This window comes from Oncorhynchus gorbuscha, unplaced genomic scaffold (genome assembly GCF_021184085.1).
Source record: "Oncorhynchus gorbuscha isolate QuinsamMale2020 ecotype Even-year unplaced genomic scaffold, OgorEven_v1.0 Un_scaffold_1365, whole genome shotgun sequence".
Lineage (NCBI taxonomy): Eukaryota > Metazoa > Chordata > Actinopteri > Salmoniformes > Salmonidae > Oncorhynchus > Oncorhynchus gorbuscha.
The window spans coordinates 115,001-138,221 of NW_025746161.1; the positions used below are offsets into that span (position 1 = coordinate 115,001).

General features: G+C 46.3%; 1 protein-coding gene across 1 annotated transcript in view; it reads right to left on the reverse strand.

The window, feature by feature from the left end:
- Positions 1-13,817, reverse strand: part of LOC124022383 (heat shock 70 kDa protein 14-like) — a 21,276-nt gene extending 7,459 nt beyond the window's left edge. Inside the window, exons 1-7 of the mRNA XM_046337329.1 lie at positions 13,688-13,817; positions 13,329-13,409; positions 10,736-10,818; positions 8,059-8,107; positions 7,790-7,892; positions 7,375-7,570; positions 2,840-3,001 (exon numbers count right to left, since the gene is read on the reverse strand). Coding sequence (XP_046193285.1) covers positions 2,840-3,001; positions 7,375-7,570; positions 7,790-7,892; positions 8,059-8,107; positions 10,736-10,818; positions 13,329-13,409; positions 13,688-13,744 — 731 coding nt within the window. The 5' untranslated portion in view covers positions 13,745-13,817. The remainder of the gene's footprint in view (positions 1-2,839; positions 3,002-7,374; positions 7,571-7,789; positions 7,893-8,058; positions 8,108-10,735; positions 10,819-13,328; positions 13,410-13,687) is intronic.
- Positions 13,818-23,221: the final 9,404 nt, after the last annotated feature.

Genomic DNA, 23,221 nt, shown 5'->3' on the forward strand with positions numbered 1-23,221 from the left:
ACGCGGACGTCATCCCTACATTCTGTGTTTCAGCTGGGAGGGACGCGGACGTCATCCCTACATTCTGTGTTTCAGCTGGGAGGGACACGGACGTCATCCCTACATTCTGTGTTTCAGCTGGGAGGGACGCGGACGTCATCCCTACATTCTGTGTTTCAGCTGGGAGGGACGCGGACGTCATCCCTACATTCTGTGTTTCAGCTGGGAGGGACGCGGACGTCATCCCTACATTCTGTGTTTCAGCTGGGAGGGACGCGGACGTCATCCCTACATTCTGTGTTTCAGCTGGGAGGGACGCGGACCTCATCCCTACATTCTGTGTTTCAGCTGGGAGGGACGCGGACGTCATCCCTACATTCTGTGTTTCAGCTGGGAGGGACGCGGACGTCATCCCTACATTCTGTGTTTCAGCTGGGAGGGACACGGACGTCATCCCTACATTCTGTGTTTCAGCTGGGAGGGACACGGACGTCATCCCTACATTCTGTGTTTCAGCTGGGAGGGACGCGGACGTCATCCCTACATTCTGTGTTTCAGCTGGGAGGGACGCGGACGTCATCCCTACATTCTGTGTTTCAGCTGGGAGGGACGCGGACGTCATCCCTACATTCTGTGTTTCAGCTGGGAGGGACGCGGACGTCATCCCTACATTCTGTGTTTCAGCTGGGAGGGACACGGACGTCATCCCTACATTCTGTGTTTCAGCTGGGAGGGACGCGGACGTCATCCCTACATTCAGTGTTTCAGCTGGGAGGGACGCGGACGTCATCCCTACATTCTGTGTTTCAGCTGGGAGGGACACGGACGTCATCCCTACATTCTGTGTTTCAGCTGGGAGGGACACGGACGTCATCCCTACATTCTGTGTTTCAGCTGGGAGGGACACTGACGTCATCCCTACATTCTGTGTTTCAGCTGGGAGGGACACGGACGTCATCCCTACATTCTGTGTTTCAGCTGGGAGGGACACGGACGTTATCCCTACATTCTGTGTTTCAGCTGGGAGGGACACGGACGTCATCCCTACATTCTGTGTTTCAGCTGGGAGGGACACGGACGTCATCGCTACATTCTGTGTTTCAGCTGGGAGGGACACGGACATCATCCCTACATTCTGTGTTTCAGCTGGGAGGGACACGGACCTCATCCCTACATTCTACGGAAGTGTTTCAGCTGGGAGGGACACGGATGTCATCCCTACATTCTGTGTTTCAGCTGGGAGGCACGCGGACGTCATCCCTACATTCTATGGAAGTGTTTCAGCTGGGAGGGACACGGACGTCATCCCTACATTCTGTGTTTCAGCTGGGAGGGACACGGACGTCATCCCTACATTCAGTGTTTCAGCTGGGAGGGACACGGACGTCATCCCTACATTCTGTGTTTCAGCTGGGAGGGACACGGACGTCATCCCTACATTCTGTGTTTCAGCTGGGAGGGACACGGACGTCATCCCTACATTCTGTGTTTCAGCTGGGAGGGACACGGACGTCATCCCTACATTCTGTGTTTCAGCTGGGAGGGACACGGACATCATCCCTACATTCTGTGTTTCAGCTGGGAGGGACACGGACATCATCCCTACATTCTGTGTTTCAGCTGGGAGGGACACGGACGTCATCCCTACATTCTATGGAAGTGTTTCAGCTGGGAGGCACGCGGACGTCATCCCTACATTCTGTGTTTCAGCTGGGAGGCACGCGGACATCATCCCTACATTCTACGGAAGTGTTTCAGCTGGGAGGGACACGGACGTCATCCCTACATTCTGTGTTTCAGCTGGGAGGCACGCGGACGTCATCCCTACATTCTATGGAAGTGTTTCAGCTGGGAGGGACACGGACGTCATCCCTACATTCTGTGTTTCAGCTGGGAGGGACACGGACCTCATCCCTACATTCTACGGAAGTGTTTCAGCTGGGAGGGACGTGGACGTCATCCCTACATTCTGTGTTTCAGCTGGGAGGCACGCGGACGTCATCCCTACATTCTGTGTTTCAGCTGGGAGGCACGCGGACGTCATCCCTACATTCTGTGTTTCAGCTGGGAGGCACGCGGGCGTCATCCCTAAATTCTGTGTTTCAGCTGGGAGGCACGCGGACGTCATCGCTACATTCTGTGTTTCAGCTGGGAGGCACGCGGACGTCATCCCTACATTCTCTGTTTCAGCTGGGAGGCACGCGGACGTCATCCCTACATTCTGTGGAAGTGTGAAAATGGCCCCCATCCAAGTGGTCAGAATATGTACAAAATAAAAACTCATTGATCCTGGGGAACAGATTGTTGTTGTACCATTTCATGTTGATAAAATGCTGTCAGTTCCACTTGAACGCTGCACCAGGTGTGTGTGTGTGTGTTACCGTTTGAATGCTGCACCAGGTGTGTGTGTGTGTTACCGTTTGAACGCTGCACCAGGTGTGTGTGTGTGTTACCGTTTGAACGCTGCACCAGGTGTGTGTGTGTGTTACCGTTTGAACGCTGCACCAGGTGTGTGTGTGTGTGTTTGTTACCGTTTGAACGCTGCACCAGGTGTGTGTGTGTGTGTGTGTGTTACCGTTTGAACTCTGCACCAGGTGTGTGTGTGTGTTACCGTTTGAACTCTGCACCAGGTGTGTGTGTGTGTTACCGTTTGAACGCTGCACCAGGTGTGTGTGTGTGTGTGTGTGTTACCGTTTGAACGCTGCACCAGGTGTGTGTGTGTGTGTTACCGTTTGAACTCTGCACCAGGTGCTGTGTGTGTGTGTGTGTGTGTGTGTGTGTGTGTGTGTGTGTGTGTGTGTGTGTGTGTGTGTGTGTGTGTGTGTGTGTGTGTGTGTGTGTGTGTGTGTGTGTGTGTTACCGTTTGAACTCTGCAGCCAGGTGCTGTGCCAGGGCGCTTGTGAAGCTCTCTCCTCCGATGCTGTGGTCTGTGTGGGTGTTCAGAACCCGGAACATTCCACCATTCACCTGCAGCACCGTCACACTCAGAGACGTCCCACCTAGTTTATACACCAGGACATGGCTACACACACACACCAGTTTATACACCAGGACATGGCTACACACCCACACACCAGTTCACACACACCCACACACCAGTTCACACACACACCCACACACACCAGTTCACACACACACACCAGTTCACACACACACACACACACACACCAGTTCTCTCACACACACACACCAGTTCTCTCACACACACACACCAGTTCTCTCACACACACACACACACACACACACACACACACACACACACACCAGTTCACACACACACACCAGTTCTCTCACACACACACCAGTTCACACACACACACACACCAGTTCACACACACACACACACCAGTTCACACACACACACACCAGTTCACACACACACACACACACCCACCCACACACACACACACACCCACACACACACACACACCCACACACCAGTTCTCTCACACACACACACACACCAGTTCACACACACACACACCCACACACCAGTTCACACACACCCACCCACACACACACCCACCCACCAGTTCACACACCCACCCACCAGTTCACACACCCACCCACCAGTTCACACACCCACCCACCCACACACCAGTTCACACACCCACCCACCCACACACCAGTTCACACACCCACCCACCCACACACCAGTTCACACCCACCCACCCACACACCAGTTCACACACCCACCCACCCACACACCAGTTCACACACCCACCCACCCACACACCAGTTCACACACCCACCCACACACACACCAGTTCACACACCCACCCACACACACACCAGTTCACACACCCACCCACACACACACCAGTTCACACACCCACCCACACACACACCAGTTCACACACCCACCCACACACCAGTTCACACACCCACCCACACACCAGTTCACACACCCACCCACACACCAGTTCACACCCACCCACACACCAGTTCACACCCACCCACACACCAGTTCACACCCACCCACACACCAGTTCACACCCACCCACACACCAGTTCACACCCACCCACACACCAGTTCACACCCACCCACACACCAGTTCACACCCACCCACACACCAGTTCACACCCACCCACACACCAGTTCACACCCACCCACACACCAGTTCACACCCACCCACACACCAGTTCACACCCACCCACACACCAGTTCACACCCACCCACACACCAGTTCACACCCACCCACACACCAGTTCACACCCACCCACACCAGTTCACACACACCCACACCAGTTCACACACACCCACACCAGTTCACACACACCCACACCAGTTCACACACACCCACACCAGTTCACACACCACTAGAGGTTGACAGATTAATATCATTAAACTTTTGATATAAAATCCATCTTAACATAACCGCTAGTTATCTACACATGGTTGATGATATTACAAGGTTAAACAGCTTGTCCTGCGTTGCATATAATCAATACCTTTTAATTTATCATCGAATCACAGCTGACTTCACCTTCACCAAACGGGTGATGATTTAACAAAAGTGCATTGCTGAAAAAAAAGCAATCTTTGCACAAATGTACCGAACCATAAACATCAATTCCTTCCTTAAAATCAATACACAGAAATATATATTTTTTAAACCTGCATATTTAGTTAAAAGAAATTCATGTTAGCAGGCAATATTAACTAGGGACGGTTCCGTATTTCACCGAAAGAATAAACGTTTTGTTTTCGAAATTATAGTTTTCAGATTTTACCATATTAATGACCAAAGGCTCATATTTCTGTGTGTTTATTATGAGCAGTCTGACTGAGTGGTGGTAGGCAGCAGCAGGCTCATATTTCTGTGTGTTTATTATGAGCAGTCTGACTGAGTGGTGGTAGGCAGCAGCAGGCTCATATTTCTGTGTGTTTATTATGAGCAGTCTGACTGAGTGGTGGTAGGCAGCAGCAGGCTCATATTTCTGTGTGTTTATTATAATTAAGTCTATGATTTGATAGAGCAGTCTGACTGCGCGATGGTAGGCAGCAGCAGGCTCGTAAGCATTCATTCAAACAGCACTGTGTTTGCTAACAGCTCTTAGCAATGCTTGAAGCACAGCGCTGTTTATGACTTCAAGCCTATCAACTCCCGAGATTAGACTGGCAATACTATAGTACCTATAAGACCATCCAATACTATAGTGCCTATAAGACCATCCAATACTATAGTACCTATAAGACCATCCAATACTATAGTACCTATAAGACCATCCAATACTATAGTACCTATAAGACCATCCAATACTATAGTACCTATAAGACCATCCAATACTATAGTACCTATAAGACCATCCAATACTATAGTACCTATAAGACCATCCAATACTATAGTACCTATAAGACCATCCAATACTATAGTACCTATAAGACCATCCAATACTATAGTGCCTATAAGACCATCCAATACTATAGTACCTATAAGACCATCCAATACTATAGTGCCTATAAGACCATCCAATAGATTAGGCTGGCAATACTATAGTACCTATAAGACCATCCAATACTATAGTACCTATAAGACCATCCAATACTATAGTGCCTATAAGACCATCCAATACTATAGTACCTATAAGACCATCCAATACTATAGTACCTATAAGACCATCCAATACTATAGTACCTATAAGACCATCCAATACTATAGTACCTATAAGACCATCCAATACTATAGTACCTATAAGACCATCCAATACTATAGTACCTATAAGACCATCCAATACTATAGTACCTATAAGACCATCCAATACTATAGTGCCTATAAGACCATCCAATACTATAGTACCTATAAGACCATCCAATACTATAGTGCCTATAAGACCATCCAATAGATTAGGCTGGCAATACTATAGTACCTATTAGACCATCCAATACTATAGTACCTATAAGACCATCCAATACTATAGTACCTATAAGACCATCCAATACTATAGTACCTATAAGACCATCCAATACTATAGTACCTATAAGACCATCCAATACTATAGTGCCTATAAGACCATCCAATAGATTAGGCTGGCAATACTATAGTACCTATTAGACCATCCAATACTATAGTACCTATAAGACCATCCAATACTATAGTACCTATAAGACCATCCAATACTATAGTACCTATAAGACCATCCAATACTATAGTACCTATAAGACCATCCAATACTATAGTACCTATAAGACCATCCAATACTATAGTACCTATAAGACCATCCAATACTATAGTACCTATAAGACCATCCAATACTATAGTACCTATAAGACCATCCAATACTATAGTGCCTATAAGACCATCCAATACTATAGTGCCTATAAGACCATCCAATACTATAGTACCTATAGGACCATCCAATACTATAGTACCTATAAGACCATCCAATACTATAGTACCTATAAGACCATCCAATACTATAGTACCTATAAGACCATCCAATACTATAGTGCCTATAAGACCATCCAATACTATAGTACCTATAGGACCATCCAATACTATAGTACCTATAAGACCATCCAATACTATAGTACCTATAAGACCATCCAATACTATAGTACCTATAAGACCATCCAATACTAAAGTGCCTATAAGACCATCCAATACTAAAGTGCCTATAAGACCATCCAATACTATAGTGCCTATAAGACCATCCAATACTATAGTGCCTATAAGACCATCCAATAGATTAGGCTGGCAATACTATAGTACCTATAAGACCATCCAATAGATTAGGCTGGCAATACTATAGTACCTATTAGACCATCCAATACTATAGTACCTATAAGACCATCCAATACTATAGTACCTATAAGACCATCCAATACTATAGTACCTATAAGACCATCCAATACTATAGTACCTATAAGACCATCCAATACTATAGTACCTATAAGACCATCCAATACTATAGTACCTATAAGACCATCCAATACTATAGTGCCTGTAAGACCAACCAATAGTCAAAAGGTATATGAAATACAAATGGTAGAGAGAGAGATAGTCGACGCGTCATAATTCCTATTATAACTACAAGCTAAAACTTCTTAACTGGGAATATTGAAGAACTGGGAATATTGAACCACCAGCTTTCATATGTTCTCATGTTCTGAGCAACGAACTTAAACGTTAGCTTTTTATCATGGGACATATTGCACTTTCTCCTCTAACACTGCATTTTTACATTAGTTAAACCAAATTGAACATGTAATTATTTATGAGACTTAAATAGATGTATTAAGTTAAAATAAGTGTTCATTCAGTATTGTTGTAATTGTCATTATTACAAACACACATATAAAAATCTTCAGATTAATTCAGTATCGGCTTTTTTTGGTTCTCCAATAAAAATCGGTCGACCTGTAGTTCATACAGAAGAAGGAGGAGTCTGTACCTCTTCCCAGAGGGGCAGTCCTGTCCGATTCCGTAGGCCAGTAGAGCAGCAGCTGGCTCGTGGATCAGCCTCAACACACGGAACCCTGCCGCCTCCGCAGCCGCCCGCAACGCCGCCTTCTGAGCATGTGCGAACTCAAAGGGGACAGTGATGACAGCCTCTGTGACATCAGCGCCCAAGGCCGATTGAGCCGTCTCTATGGAAACAACAATAGATGGGAGGGTGTCCCGGTTCCAAGTGGACCTGTAGTACTATACCCCCCCCCCCCTCGCTGGAGAGCTGACATGTTTTCACAACAATAGTTTGAAGTTGCTCCCTGATAGGCTACCATATTGCTTAGGCCCATTCAATCATGTGGGATCTCCACTAGTGCATAGTGTCAGGGGGGGGGGAAATCGGGACAGTGTGTTCTAACCTTTCATCTTGTGTAGGATCAGCTTGGCAACATCTTGGGGAGCCACATGTCTGGTCATCTCTCCAGTCATCTCATACACTGGCTTCTCTCCCTTGTTGACAACCTGAAACACATAATCATCAGCTTCTCTATTACACAATATCACTCATAACGTAGTGTTAAGTAGTCAGACATGTTAATCACTGAGAACAGTGTTAGGTAGTCTAATAGAGACAGGTATACCAGGGTAATCACAGAGTCTAATAGGGGGTAGAGGGTTGAAAACTCACAGGACATTTACTCTCAGCTTTATGCGTCTGCACCTCAGGATCCTCAAAACTGCCGACAGGAGGAGAGGAAAAAGGGGAAGAAGCAACAACATGAGGTGAGTTCATTCTCCCTAACCCAACAACAAGAGTTCATTCTCCCTAACCCAACAACAAGAGTTCATTCTCCCTAACCCAACAACAAGAGTTCATTCTCCCTAACCCAACAACAAGAGTTCATTCTCCCTAACCCAACAACATGAGGTGAGTTCATTCTCCCTAACCCAACAACATGAGGTGAGTTCATTCTCCCTAACCCAACAACATGAGGTGAGTTCATTCTCCCTAACCCAACAACATGAGGTGAGTTCATTCTCCCTAACCCAACAACAAGAGTTCATTCTCCCTAACCCAACAACAAGAGTTCATTCTCCCTAACCCAACAACAAGAGTTCATTCTCCCTAACCCAACAACAAGAGTTCATTCTCCCTAACCCAACAACAAGAGTTCATTCTCCCTAACCCAACAACAAGAGTTCATTCTCCCTAACCCAACAACAAGAGTTCATTCTCCCTAACCCAACAACAAGAGTTCATTCTCCCTAACCCAACAACAAGAGTTCATTCTCCCTAACCCAACAACAAGAGTTCATTCTCCTAACCCAACAACAAGAGTTCATTCTCCCTAACCCAACAACAAGAGTTCATTCTCCCTAACCCAACAACAAGAGTTCATTCTCCCTAACCCAACAACAAGAGTTCATTCTCCCTAACCCAACAACAAGAGTTCATTCTCCCTAACCCAACAACAAGAGTTCATTCTCCCTAACCCAACAAGGCGAGTTCATTCTCCCTAACCCATCAAGGCGAGTTCATTCTCCCTAACCCAACAAGGAGAGTTCATTCTCCCTAACCCAACAAGGCGAGTTCATTCTCCCTAACCCAACAAGGTGAGTTCATTCTCCCTAACCCAACAAGGTGAGTTCATTCTCCCTAACCCAACAAGGAGAGTTCATTCTCCCTAACCCAACAAGGAGAGTTCATTCTCCCTAACCCAACAACATGAGGTGAGTTCATTCTCCCTAACCCAACAACATGAGGTGAGTTCATTCTCCCTAACCCAACAACATGAGGTGAGTTCATTCTCTAGAACATTGGGAACATACAGTTGAAGTCAGAAGCTAATATACACTTTAGCCAAATACATTTAAACTCAGTTTCACTATTCCTGACATTTAATCCAAGTAAAAATTCCCTGTCTTAGGTCAGTTAGGATCACCACTTTATTTTAAGAATGTGAAATGTCAGAATAATAGTAGAGAGTGATTTATTTCAGCTTTAATTTCAGCACATTCCCAGTGGGTCAGAAGTTTACATTCACTCAATTAGTATTTGGCAGCATTGCCCTTTAAATTGTTTAACTTGGGTCAAACGTTCGGTAGACTTCCACAAGCTTCCCACAATAAATTGGGTGAATTTTGGCCCATTCCTCCTGACAGAGCTGGTGTAACTGAGCCAGGTTTGAAGGCCTCCTTGCTCACACGCACTTTTTCCAGTTCTGCCACACAAATTTTCCTTAGGATTGATGTCAGGGCTTTGACCAAGTTTTAACTTCCTGACTGGCGTCTTGAGAGGTTGCTTCAATATATCCACAATTTTCCTACCTCATGATACCTATTTTGTGAAGTGCACCAGTCCCATCTACAGCAAAGCACCCCCACAACATGATGCTGCCACCCCGTGCTTCACGTTCGGGATGGCGTTCTTCTGCTTGCAAGCCTCCCCCTTTCTCCTCCAAACATAACTATGGTCATTATGGCCAAAAAGTTATATTTTTGTTTCATCAGACCAGAGGACATTTCTCCAAAAAGTACCATCTTTATTCCCATGTGCCGTTGCAAACCGTAGTCTGGCTTTTTTATGGCGGTTTTGGAGCAGTGGCTTCTTCCTTGCTGAGTGGCCTTTCAGGTTATGTTGATATAGGACTTGTTTTACTGTGGATATATACTTTTGTACCCGTTTCCTCCAGCATCTTCACAAGGTCCTTTGCTGTTGTTCTGGGATTGATTTACACGTTTCGCAGTAAAGTACGTTAATCTCTAGGAGACAGAACGCGTCTCCTTCCTGAGCAGTATGACGGCTGCGTGGTCCCATGGTGTTTATACTTGCGTACTATTGTTTGTACAGATGAATGTGGTACCTTCAGGTGTTTGGAAATTGCTCCCAAGGATGAACCAGACTTGTGGAGGTCTACATTTTTCTTTCAGAGGTCTTGGCTGATTTATTTGGATTTTCCCATGATATCAAGTAAAGAGGCACGGAGTATGAAGGTCAGCCTTGAAATGCATACACAGGTAAACCTACAATTGACTCAAATGATGTCAATTAGCCTATTAGAAGCTTCTAAAGCCATGACATCATGTTCTGGAATTTTCCAAGCTGTTTAAAGGCACAGTCAACTTAGTGAATGTAAACTTCTGACCCACTGGAATTGTGATACAGTGAATTATAAGTGAAATAATCTGTCTGTAAACATGTGTTGGAAAAATGACTTATAATGCACAAAGTAGATGTCCTAACCGATTTGCCAAAACTATAGTTTGTTAACAAGAAAATTGTGGAGTGGTTGAAAAACTAGTTTTAATGACTCCAACCTAAGTGTTCGTAAACTTCCGACTTCAACTGTAATACAGACACTTACCTCCTCCCCAGCACCTGTTTGACTTTAACCACAGTGTTGGCTGCGTTTCGGACACGACCCTGCTTAGCCGCAATCCCTACTATCTGCAGAGAGAGCGAGCGATGAGAGAGAGGCAGATGGAAGATAGGACAGACGGATTGAACAGGGAGGTGAAGGGAGGGTTACAGTGTGAGATGACAGAGGGAGGGTTACAGTGTGAGATGACAGAGGGAGGACAGGACAGAGGGAGGGTTACAGTGTGAGATGACAGAGAGAGGACATCATGACAAGAGATATGATCCTACATGCTCTGTACACCACCACAGTAATAACAGGTTTCTCTATCGTTTGAGGTAAATAATATTAATTATACTTAAAAATGTCAAATGTAACATGCAACAATTTTACTGAGATATGGTTCATACAAGGAAATTAGTCAGCCGCCGGGGAGCCGGGCCCGGCCGCCGGGGAGCCGGGCCCGGCCGCCGGGGAGCCGGGCCCAGCCGCCGGGGAGCCGGGCCCAGCCGCCGGGGAGCCGGGCCCAGCCGCCGGGGAGCCGGGCCCAGCCGCCGGGAGCCGGGCCCAGCCGCCGGGGAGCCGGGCCCAGCCACCGGGAGCCGGGCCCAGCCACCGGGAGCCAGGCCCAGCCACCGGGGAGCCAGGCCCAGCCACCGGGGAGCCAGGCCCAGCCACCGGGAGCCAGGCCCAGCCACCGGGGAGCCAGGCCCAGCCAATCAGAACACATTTTCCCCACAAAGAGGTTTTATTACAGACTGAAAAAGCTCACTAACAGGGATGTAAACATCATTAGTGCACAACATTTGAGATAATGTGTGAATGGAACATTTCTGGCATCTTATTTCAGCTCATGAAACAGGCACATGTGGTTTTTCCATCCTCGCAGTCTGAGAGTTGAGAACTGGTCGCGGTTTGCTGATGTCAACATTGTGAACAGAGTGCCCCACGGTGGCGGTAGGGTATGGGTAGGCATAAGCTACGGACAAACAATTGCAGACCAAGGCGAGACTCAAAAACGTGCTCCCAGCAAAACTAGAATAAGCCCAGTAAGCAGAATTACATTGAAAAGACGTGTAAAATAAGTATTTTCCAGACGTTGAAGTTAGATTCAATTAAGGCTCGAATTAAAAGGTGAAAAGACATTTTCTAGGACGTTGAAAAATGTTTCATCGGGGTTGGGGAAAAAACGTCTCATTTTTGGTTTTGAATGAAAGTTGAAAACATGTCATTTATAGACATCTATGTTTTGGCCAAATCAATGCTGGTCCATACTGGACAAATCTGAACCAAACAAAGACAGTGATTGGTTCAAATTTGGTCCAGACCAGAAATCAACGTCAGTGGAGGTTGAAATCAAGACCGGACTACACCGCACCAAATCTCAACCAAACAGACATTATGATTGGTTCAGATTTTGTCCAGACTGGACCAAAAACCAATGTCTGTGGAACTCAAGGCACGTCCAGATTACACACAAAAAAAAGACATCGCTACCTGTCCATGCTTACTGAGGCCTATAGTGTTGCCTGAAATGTGATTTTATGAATGCCCATCTGTGGTAAGCCTACCACCTGTAAAACATCACCAAAAGAGGTGTTTGGAAAGGACCAAAAACAAAAGAAAGACTCATGCTTCCTGGGGTGTAGATCCACCCCCATTACCTTTTTAAAAACAAGGCAACTTAACAGATGCATATCTGTATTCCCAGTCATGTGAAATCCATAGATTGGGGCCTAATTAATTTATTTCCTTATATGAACTGTAACTCAGTAAAATATTTGAAATGGTTGCATTTATATTTTTGAAAAGCTAGTCTGGTAAAGAGCTACTTTTGTCTTAAAGGGGGCATTGTCCTATTTCTAAACAGGCTTGAAGGCGTAAGGTAGAATACATGTTTGTATGGTAATAATAATGAAATTAATTTGTAAAGTGGTTTCTTGCATTATATAATGCAATTTCAGTTACCTATTTGGCCAATTATGTTAGATAATGTCATGTTAGATAAGTGATTTGAGCTTTCGGACAAGTAAAACACCAGTCTTAAAATGGTGAACGTCAAGCCATGCATGAACCATTTTAATTGAAAACAGTAAGGTACTTAATTGTTACCCAGAAATGATTTGATATTGGAGCTGAAAACGGCTGCATTGGACCTTTAAAGCGGGAACAGCGTTCAGTGACTATCATCTTCGATAGAAACACCTGAAACCTGCAGCCGAGGGATTTCACAGGTGTTCTGCGCATGCGCGATAGTTAATTAGCACAGGTCTGTAGTCTTCCATCTGTTTTCTGGAAACACGCACTAACACGGAGATATGTCCGTGTGGGAGCACTAACCTTATTAAAGGTGTGTATCAACTTAACCTGGATTATTTATCGCTGATATGAAAGACAAGGTCCTTGTACTTACAAAACCATTACCTCCTGTTAATGTTCAGACCAGAGCAGCAACAACCTACAGAAGACTGCTTCCTCCGATGACTGACAAAACATTTAGTTCATTTTGTTATCCCGACCAAATTGTATTGGTCCCATACAAATATGTATCAGATGTAATAGTTGAAGTAAAACGTTATGTTAGGTCGTTATGTAATACCTGTTCCGTGTCTCGGTAAGCCACCACGGCAGGAGTGACTCGGTCTCCGGCGTCATTGGCGACCACCTCCGCTCGGCCATCCTGAACAAAACACAACACTGTCAAAATCCTCCCATCCTGACCGATAACAATCATCTCTAAAAGCCAAGCAAGTTGTTTTAGCGTTAGTTTACTAGATGGCTAACACCGGTAGCCAACTCATTCACTCCATTTCTAACATTGTCTAGATTTACCGGTAACTAACTCATTGTCAAACATGTTTAACCGGATCTTTCCGGACCTCCTGAATATATCGCTTCATAACTGAAAACAGAGACTAGTCCCGCCACCAAAAACATTACGACAGGCAGCAACAATACCTTAAAAATAGCGACACAGGCACATGTGTAGCCGAAATGTACTCCTATAGCCGCCATGCTTGTTGAGAAATCACTGCGAAGCTGAACCACCAAGGTTAAAGTTCATTTGACTTTAAAACCAATCAGAGTAAAACGTTGCAGGAACTGACTCGATATTCAGCCAATCGGAGATGTTTACTGAAACCAATCAGAAGAGGTCTGGCGTCAGCTGAAGTAGTTTGCAGCAGGTACCGGAGAGTTGCTGCTGTTTTTATTTGATTTAACTCGGCAAGTCCGTTAATAAAGTATTCTTCTTTACAATGGCGGCCAAAAGGCCTCCTGGAGGGATTGGGGCTTGGATTCAAAATAAACATATAGGAATCATGTGTATTAGAGCTCCTCTATAGTTAGTTATAGTTAGACATTCAGTTGGTTATGTTGTGTAGTAGAGATCCTCTATAGTTAGTTATAGTTAGACATTCAGTTGGTTCTGTTGTGTAGTAGAGATCCTCTATAGTTAGTTATAGTTAGACATTCAGTTGGTTATGTTGTGTAGTAGAGATCCTCTATAGTTAGTTATAGTTAGACATTATGTTGTGTAGTAGAGATCCTCTATAGTTAGTTATAGTTAGACATTATGTTGTGTAGTAGAGATCCTCTATAGTTAGTTATAGTTAGACATTCAGTTGGTTCTGTTGTGTAGTAGAGATCCTCTATAGTTAGTTATAGTTAGACATTATGTTGTGTAGTAGAGATCCTCTATAGTTAGTTATAGTTAGACATTATGTTGTGTAGTAGAGATCCTCTATAGTTAGTTATAGTTAGACATTCAGTTGGTTCTGTTGTGTAGTAGAGATCCTCTATAGTTAGTTATAGTTAGACATTATGTTGTGTAGTAGAGATCCTCTATAGTTAGTTATAGTTAGACATTCAGTTGGTTATGTTGTGTAGTAGAGATCCTCTATAGTTAGTTATAGTTAGACATTCAGTTGGTTCTGTTGTGTAGTAGAGATCCTCTATAGTTAGTTATAGTTAGACATTCAGTTGGTTATGTTGTGTAGTAGAGATCCTCTATAGTTAGACATTCAGTTGGTTCTGTTGTGTAGTAGAGATCCTCTATAGTTAGACATTCAGTTGGTTCTGTTGTGTAGTAGAGATCCTCTATAGTTAGACATTCAGTTGGTTCTGTTGTGTAGTAGAGATCCTCTATAGTTAGACATTCAGTCGGTTCTGTTGTGTAGTAGAGATCCTCTATATTATATACAGGGGGCTCCTAATGAGCTCAGTTGGTAGAGCATGGCGCTTGTAACGCCAGGGTAGTGGGTTCGATCCCCGGGACCACCCATACGTAGAATGTATGCACACATGACTGTAAGTCGCTTTGGATAAAAGCGTCTGCTAAATGGCATATATTATTATATTTTTATATTAGCTGCCCCCTGTATATAACCTCATTAGGATCCCCCCCTGTATATAACCTTATTAGGATCCCCCTGTATATAACCTCGAACCCACTACCCTGGCGTTACAAGCGCCATGCTCTACCAACTGAGCTACAGAAGGACCCTAGGGGGTCCTAATGAGGTTATATACAGGGGGCACCTGATGAGGTTATATACAGGGGGCACCTGATGAGGTTATATACAGGGGGCTCCTAATGCGGTTATATACAGGGGGCTCCTAATGAGGTTATATACAGGGGCTCCTAATGAGGTTATATACAGGGGGCTCCTAATGAGGTTATATACAGGGGGCTCCTAATGAGGTTATATACAGGGGCTCCTAATGAGGTTATATACAGGGGGCTCCTAATGAGGTTATATACAGGGGGCTCCTAATGAGGTTATATACAGGGAGCACCTAATGAGGTTAAATACAGTGGGCTCCTAATGAGGTTATATACAGAGGGCTCCTAATGAGGTTATGTAATGAACACTTATGAGAATGGTGGACTGAATTGTCTGGACTTTACTACTTTAAATAACACTTTTAAGATCAGTTGAATAAAACAATTCCTAAGAAGACCCACTTCTATCTGGAATGTTATGCCTTATCATGTCTTCTCTACTTTTGGTGTCCTTAACTTCATGTTGTTTTGCAATGAAGTATTTACAAAGTTCCAGTGAGCGCCCTGGTCTTAGTATTTAACAGGCAGGGCCCTGGTCTTAGTATTTAACAGGCAGCGCCCTGGTCTTAGTATTTAACAGGCAGGGCCCTGGTCTTAGTATTTAACAGGCAGGGCCCTGGTCTTAGTATTTAACAGGCAGGGCCCTGGTCTTAGTATTTAACAGGCAGGGCCCTGGTCTTAGTATTTAACAGGCAGCGCCCTGGTCTTAGTATTTAACAGGCAGCGCCCTGGTCTTAGTATTTAACAGGCAGGGCCCTGGTCTTAGTATTTAACAGGCAGGGCCCTGGTCTTAGTATTTAACAGGCAGGGCCCTGGTCTTAGTATTTAACAGGCAGCGCCCTGGTCTTAGTATTTAACAGGCAGGGCCCTGGTCTTAGTATTTAACAGGCAGGGCCCTGGTCTTAGTATTTAACAGGCAGCGCCCTGGTCTTAGTATTTAACAGGCAGGGCCCTGGTCTTAGTATTTAACAGGCAGGGCCCTGGTCTTAGTATTTAACAGGCAGGGCCCTGGTCTTAGTATTTAACAGGCAGGGCCCTGGTCTTAGTATTTAACAGGCAGGGCCCTGGTCTTAGTATTTAACAGGCAGCGCCCCCTGGTCTTAGTATTTAACAGGCAGCGCCCTGGTCTTAGTATTTAACAGGCAGCGCCCTGGTCTTAGTATTTAACAGGCAGGGCCCTGGTCTTAGTATTTAACAGGCAGCGCCCTGGTCTTAGTATTTAACAGGCAGGGCCCTGGTCTTAGTATTTAACAGGCAGGGCCCTGGTCTTAGTATTTAACAGGCAGGGCCCTGGTCTTAGTATTTAACAGGCAGGGCCCTGGTCTTAGTATTTAACAGGCAGGGCCCTGGTCTTAGTATTTAACAGGCAGGGCCCTGGTCTTAGTATTTAACAGGCAGGGCCCTGGTCTTAGTATTTAACAGGCAGGGCCCTGGTCTTAGTATTTAACAGGCAGGGCCCTGGTCTTAATATTTAACAGGCAGCGCCCTGGTCTTAGTATTTAACAGGCAGGGCCCTGGTCTTAGTATTTAACAGGCAGCGCCTGGTCTTAGTATTTAACAGGCAGCGCCCTGGTCTTAGTATTTAACAGGCAGGGCCCTGGTCTTAGTATTTAACAGGCAGGGCCCTGGTCTTAGTATTTAACAGGCAGCGCCCTGGTCTTAGTATTTAACAGGCAGGGCCCTGGTCTTAGTATTTAACAGGCAGGGCCCTGGTCTTAGTATTTAACAGGCAGGGCCCTGGTCTTAGTATTTAACAGGCAGCGCCCTGGTCTTAGTATTTAACAGGCAGGGCCCTGGTCTTAGTATTTAACAGGCAGGGCCCTGGTCTTAGTATTTAACAGGCAGGGCCCTGGTCTTAGTATTTAACAGGCAGGGCCCTGGTCTTAGTATTTAACAGGCAGGGCCCTGGTCTTAGTATTTAACAGGCAGGCGCCCTGGTCTTAGTATTTAACAGGCAGGGCCCTGGTCTTAGTATTTAACAGGCAGGCCCTGGTCTTAGTATTTAACAGGCAGCGGCCCTGGTCTTAGTATTTAACAGGCAGGGCCCTGGTCTTAGTATTTAACAGGCAGGGCCCTGGTCTTAGTATTTAACAGGCAGGGCCCTGGTCTTAGTATTTAACAGGCAGGGCCCTGGTCTTAGTATTTAACAGGCAGGGCCCTGGTCTTAGTATTTAACAGGCAGCGCCTGGTCAGGCAGGGCCCTGGTCTTAGTATTTAACAGGCAGGGCCCTGGTCTTAGTATTTAACAGGCAGCGCCCCAGGTCTTAGTATTTAACAGGCAGGGCCCTGGTCTTAGTATTTAACAGGCAGCGCCCTGGTCTTAGTATTTAACAGGCAGGGCCCTGGTCTTAGTATTTAACAGGCAGGGCCCTGGTCTTAGTATTTAACAGGCAGGGCCCTGGTCTTAGTATTTAACAGGCAGGGCCCTGGTCTTAGTATTTAACAGGCAGCGCCCTGGTCTTAGTATTTAACAGGCAGGGCCCTGGTCTTAGTATTTAACAGGCAGGGCCCTGGTCTTAGTATTTAACAGGCAGGGCCCTGGTCTTAGTATTTAACAGGCAGCGCCCTGGTCTTAGTATTTAACAGGCAGGGCCCTGGTCTTAGTATTTAACAGGCAGGGCCCTGGTCTTAGTATTTAACAGGCAGGGCCCTGGTCTTAGTATTTAACAGGCAGGGCCCTGGTCTTAGTATTTAACAGGCAGGGCCCTGGTCTTAGTATTTAACAGGCAGGCGCCCTGGTCTTAGTATTTAACAGGCAGGGCCCTGGTCTTAGTATTTAACAGGCAGGGCCCTGGTCTTAGTATTTAACAGGCAGGGCCCTGGTCTTAGTATTTAACAGGCAGCGCCCTGGTCTTAGTATTTAACAGGCAGCGCCCTGGTCTTAGTATTTAACAGGCAGGGCCCTGGTCTTAGTATTTAACAGGCAGGGCCCTGGTCTTAGTATTTAACAGGCAGGGCCCTGGTCTTAGTATTTAACAGGCAGGGCCCTGGTCTTAGTATTTAACAGGCAGGGCCCTGGTCTTAGTATTTAACAGGCAGGGCCCTGGTCTTAGTATTTAACAGGCAGGGCCCTGGTCTTAGTATTTAACAGGCAGGCCCTGGTCTTAGTATTTAACAGGCAGGGCCCTGGTCTTAGTATTTAACAGGCAGCGCCCTGGTCTTAGTATTTAACAGGCAGGGCCCTGGTCTTAGTATTTAACAGGCAGCGCCCTGGTCTTAGTATTTAACAGGCAGGGCCCTGGTCTTAGTATTTAACAGGCAGCGCCCTGGTCTTAGTATTTAACAGGCAGGGCCCTGGTCTTAGTATTTAACAGGCAGGGCCCTGGTCTTAGTATTTAACAGGCAGGGCCCTGGTCTTAGTATTTAACAGGCAGCGCCCTGGTCTTAGTATTTAACAGGCAGGGCCCTGGTCTTAGTATTTAACAGGCAGGGCCCTGGTCTTAGTATTTAACAGGCAGGGCCCTGGTCTTAATATTTAACAGGCAGCGCCCTGGTCTTAGTATTTAACAGGCAGGGCCCTGGTCTTAGTATTTAACAGGCAGCGCCCTGGTCTTAGTATTTAACAGGCAGGGCCCTGGTCTTAGTATTTAACAGGCAGGGCCCTGGTCTTAGTATTTAACAGGCAGCGCCCTGGTCTTAGTATTTAACAGGCAGCGCCCTGGTCTTAGTATTTAACAGGCAGGGCCCTGGTCTTAGTATTTAACAGGCAGGGCCCTGGTCTTAGTATTTAACAGGCAGCGCCCTGGTCTTAGTATTTAACAGGCAGGGCCCTGGTCTTAGTATTTAACAGGCAGGGCCCTGGTCTTAGTATTTAACAGGCAGGGCCCTGGTCTTAGTATTTAACAGGCAGGGCCCTGGTCTTAGTATTTAACAGGCAGGGCCCTGGTCTTAGTATTTAACAGGCAGGGCCCTGGTCTTAGTATTTAACAGGCAGGGCCCTGGTCTTAGTATTTAACAGGCAGCGCCCTGGTCTTAGTATTTAACAGGCAGCGCCCTGGTCTTAGTATTTAACAGGCAGGGCCCTGGTCTTAGTATTTAACAGGCAGGGCCCTGGTCTTAGTATTTAACAGGCAGGGCCCTGGTCTTAGTATTTAACAGGCAGGGCCCTGGTCTTAGTATTTAACAGGCAGGGCCCTGGTCTTAGTATTTAACAGGCAGGGCCCTGGTCTTAGTATTTAACAGGCAGCGCCCCTGGTCTTAGTATTTAACAGGCAGGGCCCTGGTCTTAGTATTTAACAGGCAGCGCCCTGGTCTTAGTATTTAACAGGCAGGGCCCTGGTCTTAGTATTTAACAGGCAGCGCCCTGGTCTTAGTATTTAACAGGCAGGGCCCTGGTCTTAGTATTTAACAGGCAGCGCCCCTGGTCTTAGTATTTAACAGGCAGCGCCCTGGTCTTAGTATTTAACAGGCAGGGCCCTGGTCTTAGTATTTAACAGGCAGGGCCCTGGTCTTAGTATTTAACAGGCAGGGCCCTGGTCTTAGTATTTAACAGGCAGGGCCCTGGTCTTAGTATTTAACAGGCAGGGCCCTGGTCTTAGTATTTAACAGGCAGGGCCCTGGTCTTAGTATTTAACAGGCAGGGCCCTGGTCTTAGTATTTAACAGGCAGGGCCCTGGTCTTAGTATTTAACAGGCAGCGCCCTGGTCTTAGTATTTAACAGGCAGGGCCCTGGTCTTAGTATTTAACAGGCAGGGCCCTGGTCTTAGTATTTAACAGGCAGGGCCCTGGTCTTAGTATTTAACAGGCAGGGCCCTGGTCTTAGTATTTAACAGGCAGCGCCCTGGTCTTAGTATTTAACAGGCAGGGCCCTGGTCTTAGTATTTAACAGGCAGGGCCCTGGTCTTAGTATTTAACAGGCAGCGCCCTGGTCTTAGTATTTAACAGGCAGGGCCCTGGTCTTAGTATTTAACAGGCAGGGCCCTGGTCTTAGTATTTAACAGGCAGCGCCCTGGTCTTAGTATTTAACAGGCAGCGCCCTGGTCTTAGTATTTAACAGGCAGCGCCCTGGTCTTAGTATTTAACAGGCAGGGCCCTGGTCTTAGTATTTAACAGGCAGGGCCCTGGTCTTAGTATTTAACAGGCAGGGCCCTGGTCTTAGTATTTAACAGGCAGGGGCCCTGGTCTTAGTATTTAACAGGCAGCGCCCTGGTCTTAGTATTTAACAGGCAGGGCCCTGGTCTTAGTATTTAACAGGCAGGGCCCTGGTCTTAGTATTTAACAGGCAGGGCCCTGGTCTTAGTATTTAACAGGCAGGCGCCCTGGTCTTAGTATTTAACAGGCAGGGCCCTGGTCTTAGTATTTAACAGGCAGCGCCCTGGTCTTAGTATTTAACAGGCAGCCCTGGTCTTAGTATTTAAACAGGCAGGGCCCTGGTCTTAGTATTTAACAGGCAGGGCCCTGGTCTTAGTATTTAACAGGCAGGGCCCTGGTCTTAGTATTTAACAGGCAGGGCCCTGGTCTTAGTATTTAACAGGCAGCGCCCTGGTCTTAGTATTTAACAGGCAGGGCCCTGGTCTTAGTATTTAACAGGCAGGGCCCTGGTCTTAGTATTTAACAGGCAGGGCCCTGGTCTTAGTATTTAACAGGCAGCGCCTGGTCTTAGTATTTAACAGGCAGGGCCCTGGTCTTAGTATTTAACAGGCAGCGCCCTGGTCTTAGTATTTAACAGGCAGGGCCCTGGTCTTAGTATTTAACAGGCAGGGCCCTGGTCTTAGTATTTAACAGGCAGGGCCCTGGTCTTAGTATTTAACAGGCAGCGCCCTGGTCTTAGTATTTAACAGGCAGGGCCCTGGTCTTAGTATTTAACAGGCAGGGCCCTGGTCTTAGTATTTAACAGGCAGGGCCCTGGTCTTAGTATTTAACAGGCAGCGCCCTGGTCTTAGTATTTAACAGGCAGCGCCCTGGTCTTAGTATTTAACAGGCAGCGCCCTGGTCTTAGTATTTAACAGGCAGGGCCCTGGTCTTAGTATTTAACAGGCAGGGCCCTGGTCTTAGTATTTAACAGGCAGGGCCCTGGTCTTAGTATTTAACAGGCAGGGCCCTGGTCTTAGTATTTAACAGGCAGGGCCCTGGTCTTAGTATTTAACAGGCAGGGCCCTGGTCTTAGTATTTAACAGGCAGGGCCCTGGTCTTAGTATTTAACAGGCAGGGCCCTGGTCTTAGTATTTAACAGGCAGGGCCCTGGTCTTAGTATTTAACAGGCAGGGCCCTGGTCTTAGTATTTAGGCAGGGCCCTGGTCTTAGTATTTAACAGGCAGGGCCCTGGTCTTAGTATTTAACAGGCAGGGCCCTGGTCTTAGTATTTAACAGGCAGGGCCCTGGTCTTAGTATTTAACAGGCAGCGCCCTGGTCTTAGTATTTAACAGGCAGCGCCCTGGTCTTAGTATTTAACAGGCAGCGCCCTGGTCTTAGTATTTAACAGGCAGCGCCCTGGTCTTAGTATTTAACAGGCAGCGCCCTGGTCTTAGTATTTAACAGGCAGGGCCCTGGTCTTAGTATTTAACAGGCAGGGCCCTGGTCTTAGTATTTAACAGGCAGCGCCCTGGTCTTAGTATTTAACAGGCAGCGCCTGGTCTTAGTATTTAACAGGCAGGGCCCTGGTCTTAGTATTTAACAGGCAGCGCCCTGGTCTTAGTATTTAACAGGCAGGGCCCTGGTCTTAGTATTTAACAGGCAGGGCCCTGGTCTTAATATTTAACAGGCAGGGCCCTGGTCTTAGTATTTAACAGGCAGCGCCCTGGTCTTAGTATTTAACAGGCAGGGCCCTGGTCTTAGTATTTAACAGGCAGGGCCCTGGTCTTAGTATTTAACAGGCAGCGCCCTGGTCTTAGTATTTAACAGGCAGCGCCCTGGTCTTAGTATTTAACAGGCAGGGCCCTGGTCTTAGTATTTAACAGGCAGGGCCCTGGTCTTAGTATTTAACAGGCAGGGCCCTGGTCTTAGTATTTAACAGGCAGGGCCCTGGTCTTAGTATTTAACAGGCAGGGCCCTGGTCTTAGTATTTAACAGGCAGGGCCCTGGTCTTAGTATTTAACAGGCAGGGCCCTGGTCTTAGTATTTAACAGGCAGGGCCCTGGTCTTAGTATTTAACAGGCAGGGCCCTGGTCTTAGTATTTAACAGGCAGGGCCCTGGTCTTAGTATTTAACAGGCAGCGCCCTGGTCTTAGTATTTAACAGGCAGGGCCCTGGTCTTAGTATTTAACAGGCAGCGCCCTGGTCTTAGTATTTAACAGGCAGGGCCCTGGTCTTAGTATTTAACAGGCAGGGCCCTGGTCTTAGTATTTAACAGGCAGCCCTGGTCTTAGTATTTAACAGGCAGCCCTGGTCTTAGTATTTAACAGGCAGCGCCCTGGTCTTAGTATTTAACAGGCAGGGCCCTGGTCTTAGTATTTAACAGGCAGGGCCCTGGTCTTAGTATTTAACAGGCAGGGCCCTGGTCTTAGTATTTAACAGGCAGCGCCCTGGTCTTAGTATTTAACAGGCAGGGCCCTGGTCTTAGTATTTAACAGGCAGCACCCTGGTCTTAGTATTTAACAGGCAGGGCCCTGGTCTTAGTATTTAACAGGCAGGGCCCTGGTCTTAGTATTTAACAGGCAGGGCCCTGGTCTTAGTATTTAACAGGCAGCGCCCTGGTCTTAGTATTTAACAGGCAGGCTTTCTTGTCATGGTCCTTAATTTATAAACACAATTTTTCTCTGCACAGATATTACATATGGAATAATCGGGACATACTGTATAAAAATACTTCTTTGTTTTTAGAATATTGGTTCTGAAATAATATCCTATTGGTGCCAACTGGTAAATGCAGAGAGGGTCTTTTACTCAGTTATAAGGAATTCTTATCCCTTTACAAGGTCCCTATAACACCTAAAGATGTTGCCATTGTTTTAGACGCCATTCCCTCAGGGGTTGCTTTAATATTCAGGAAC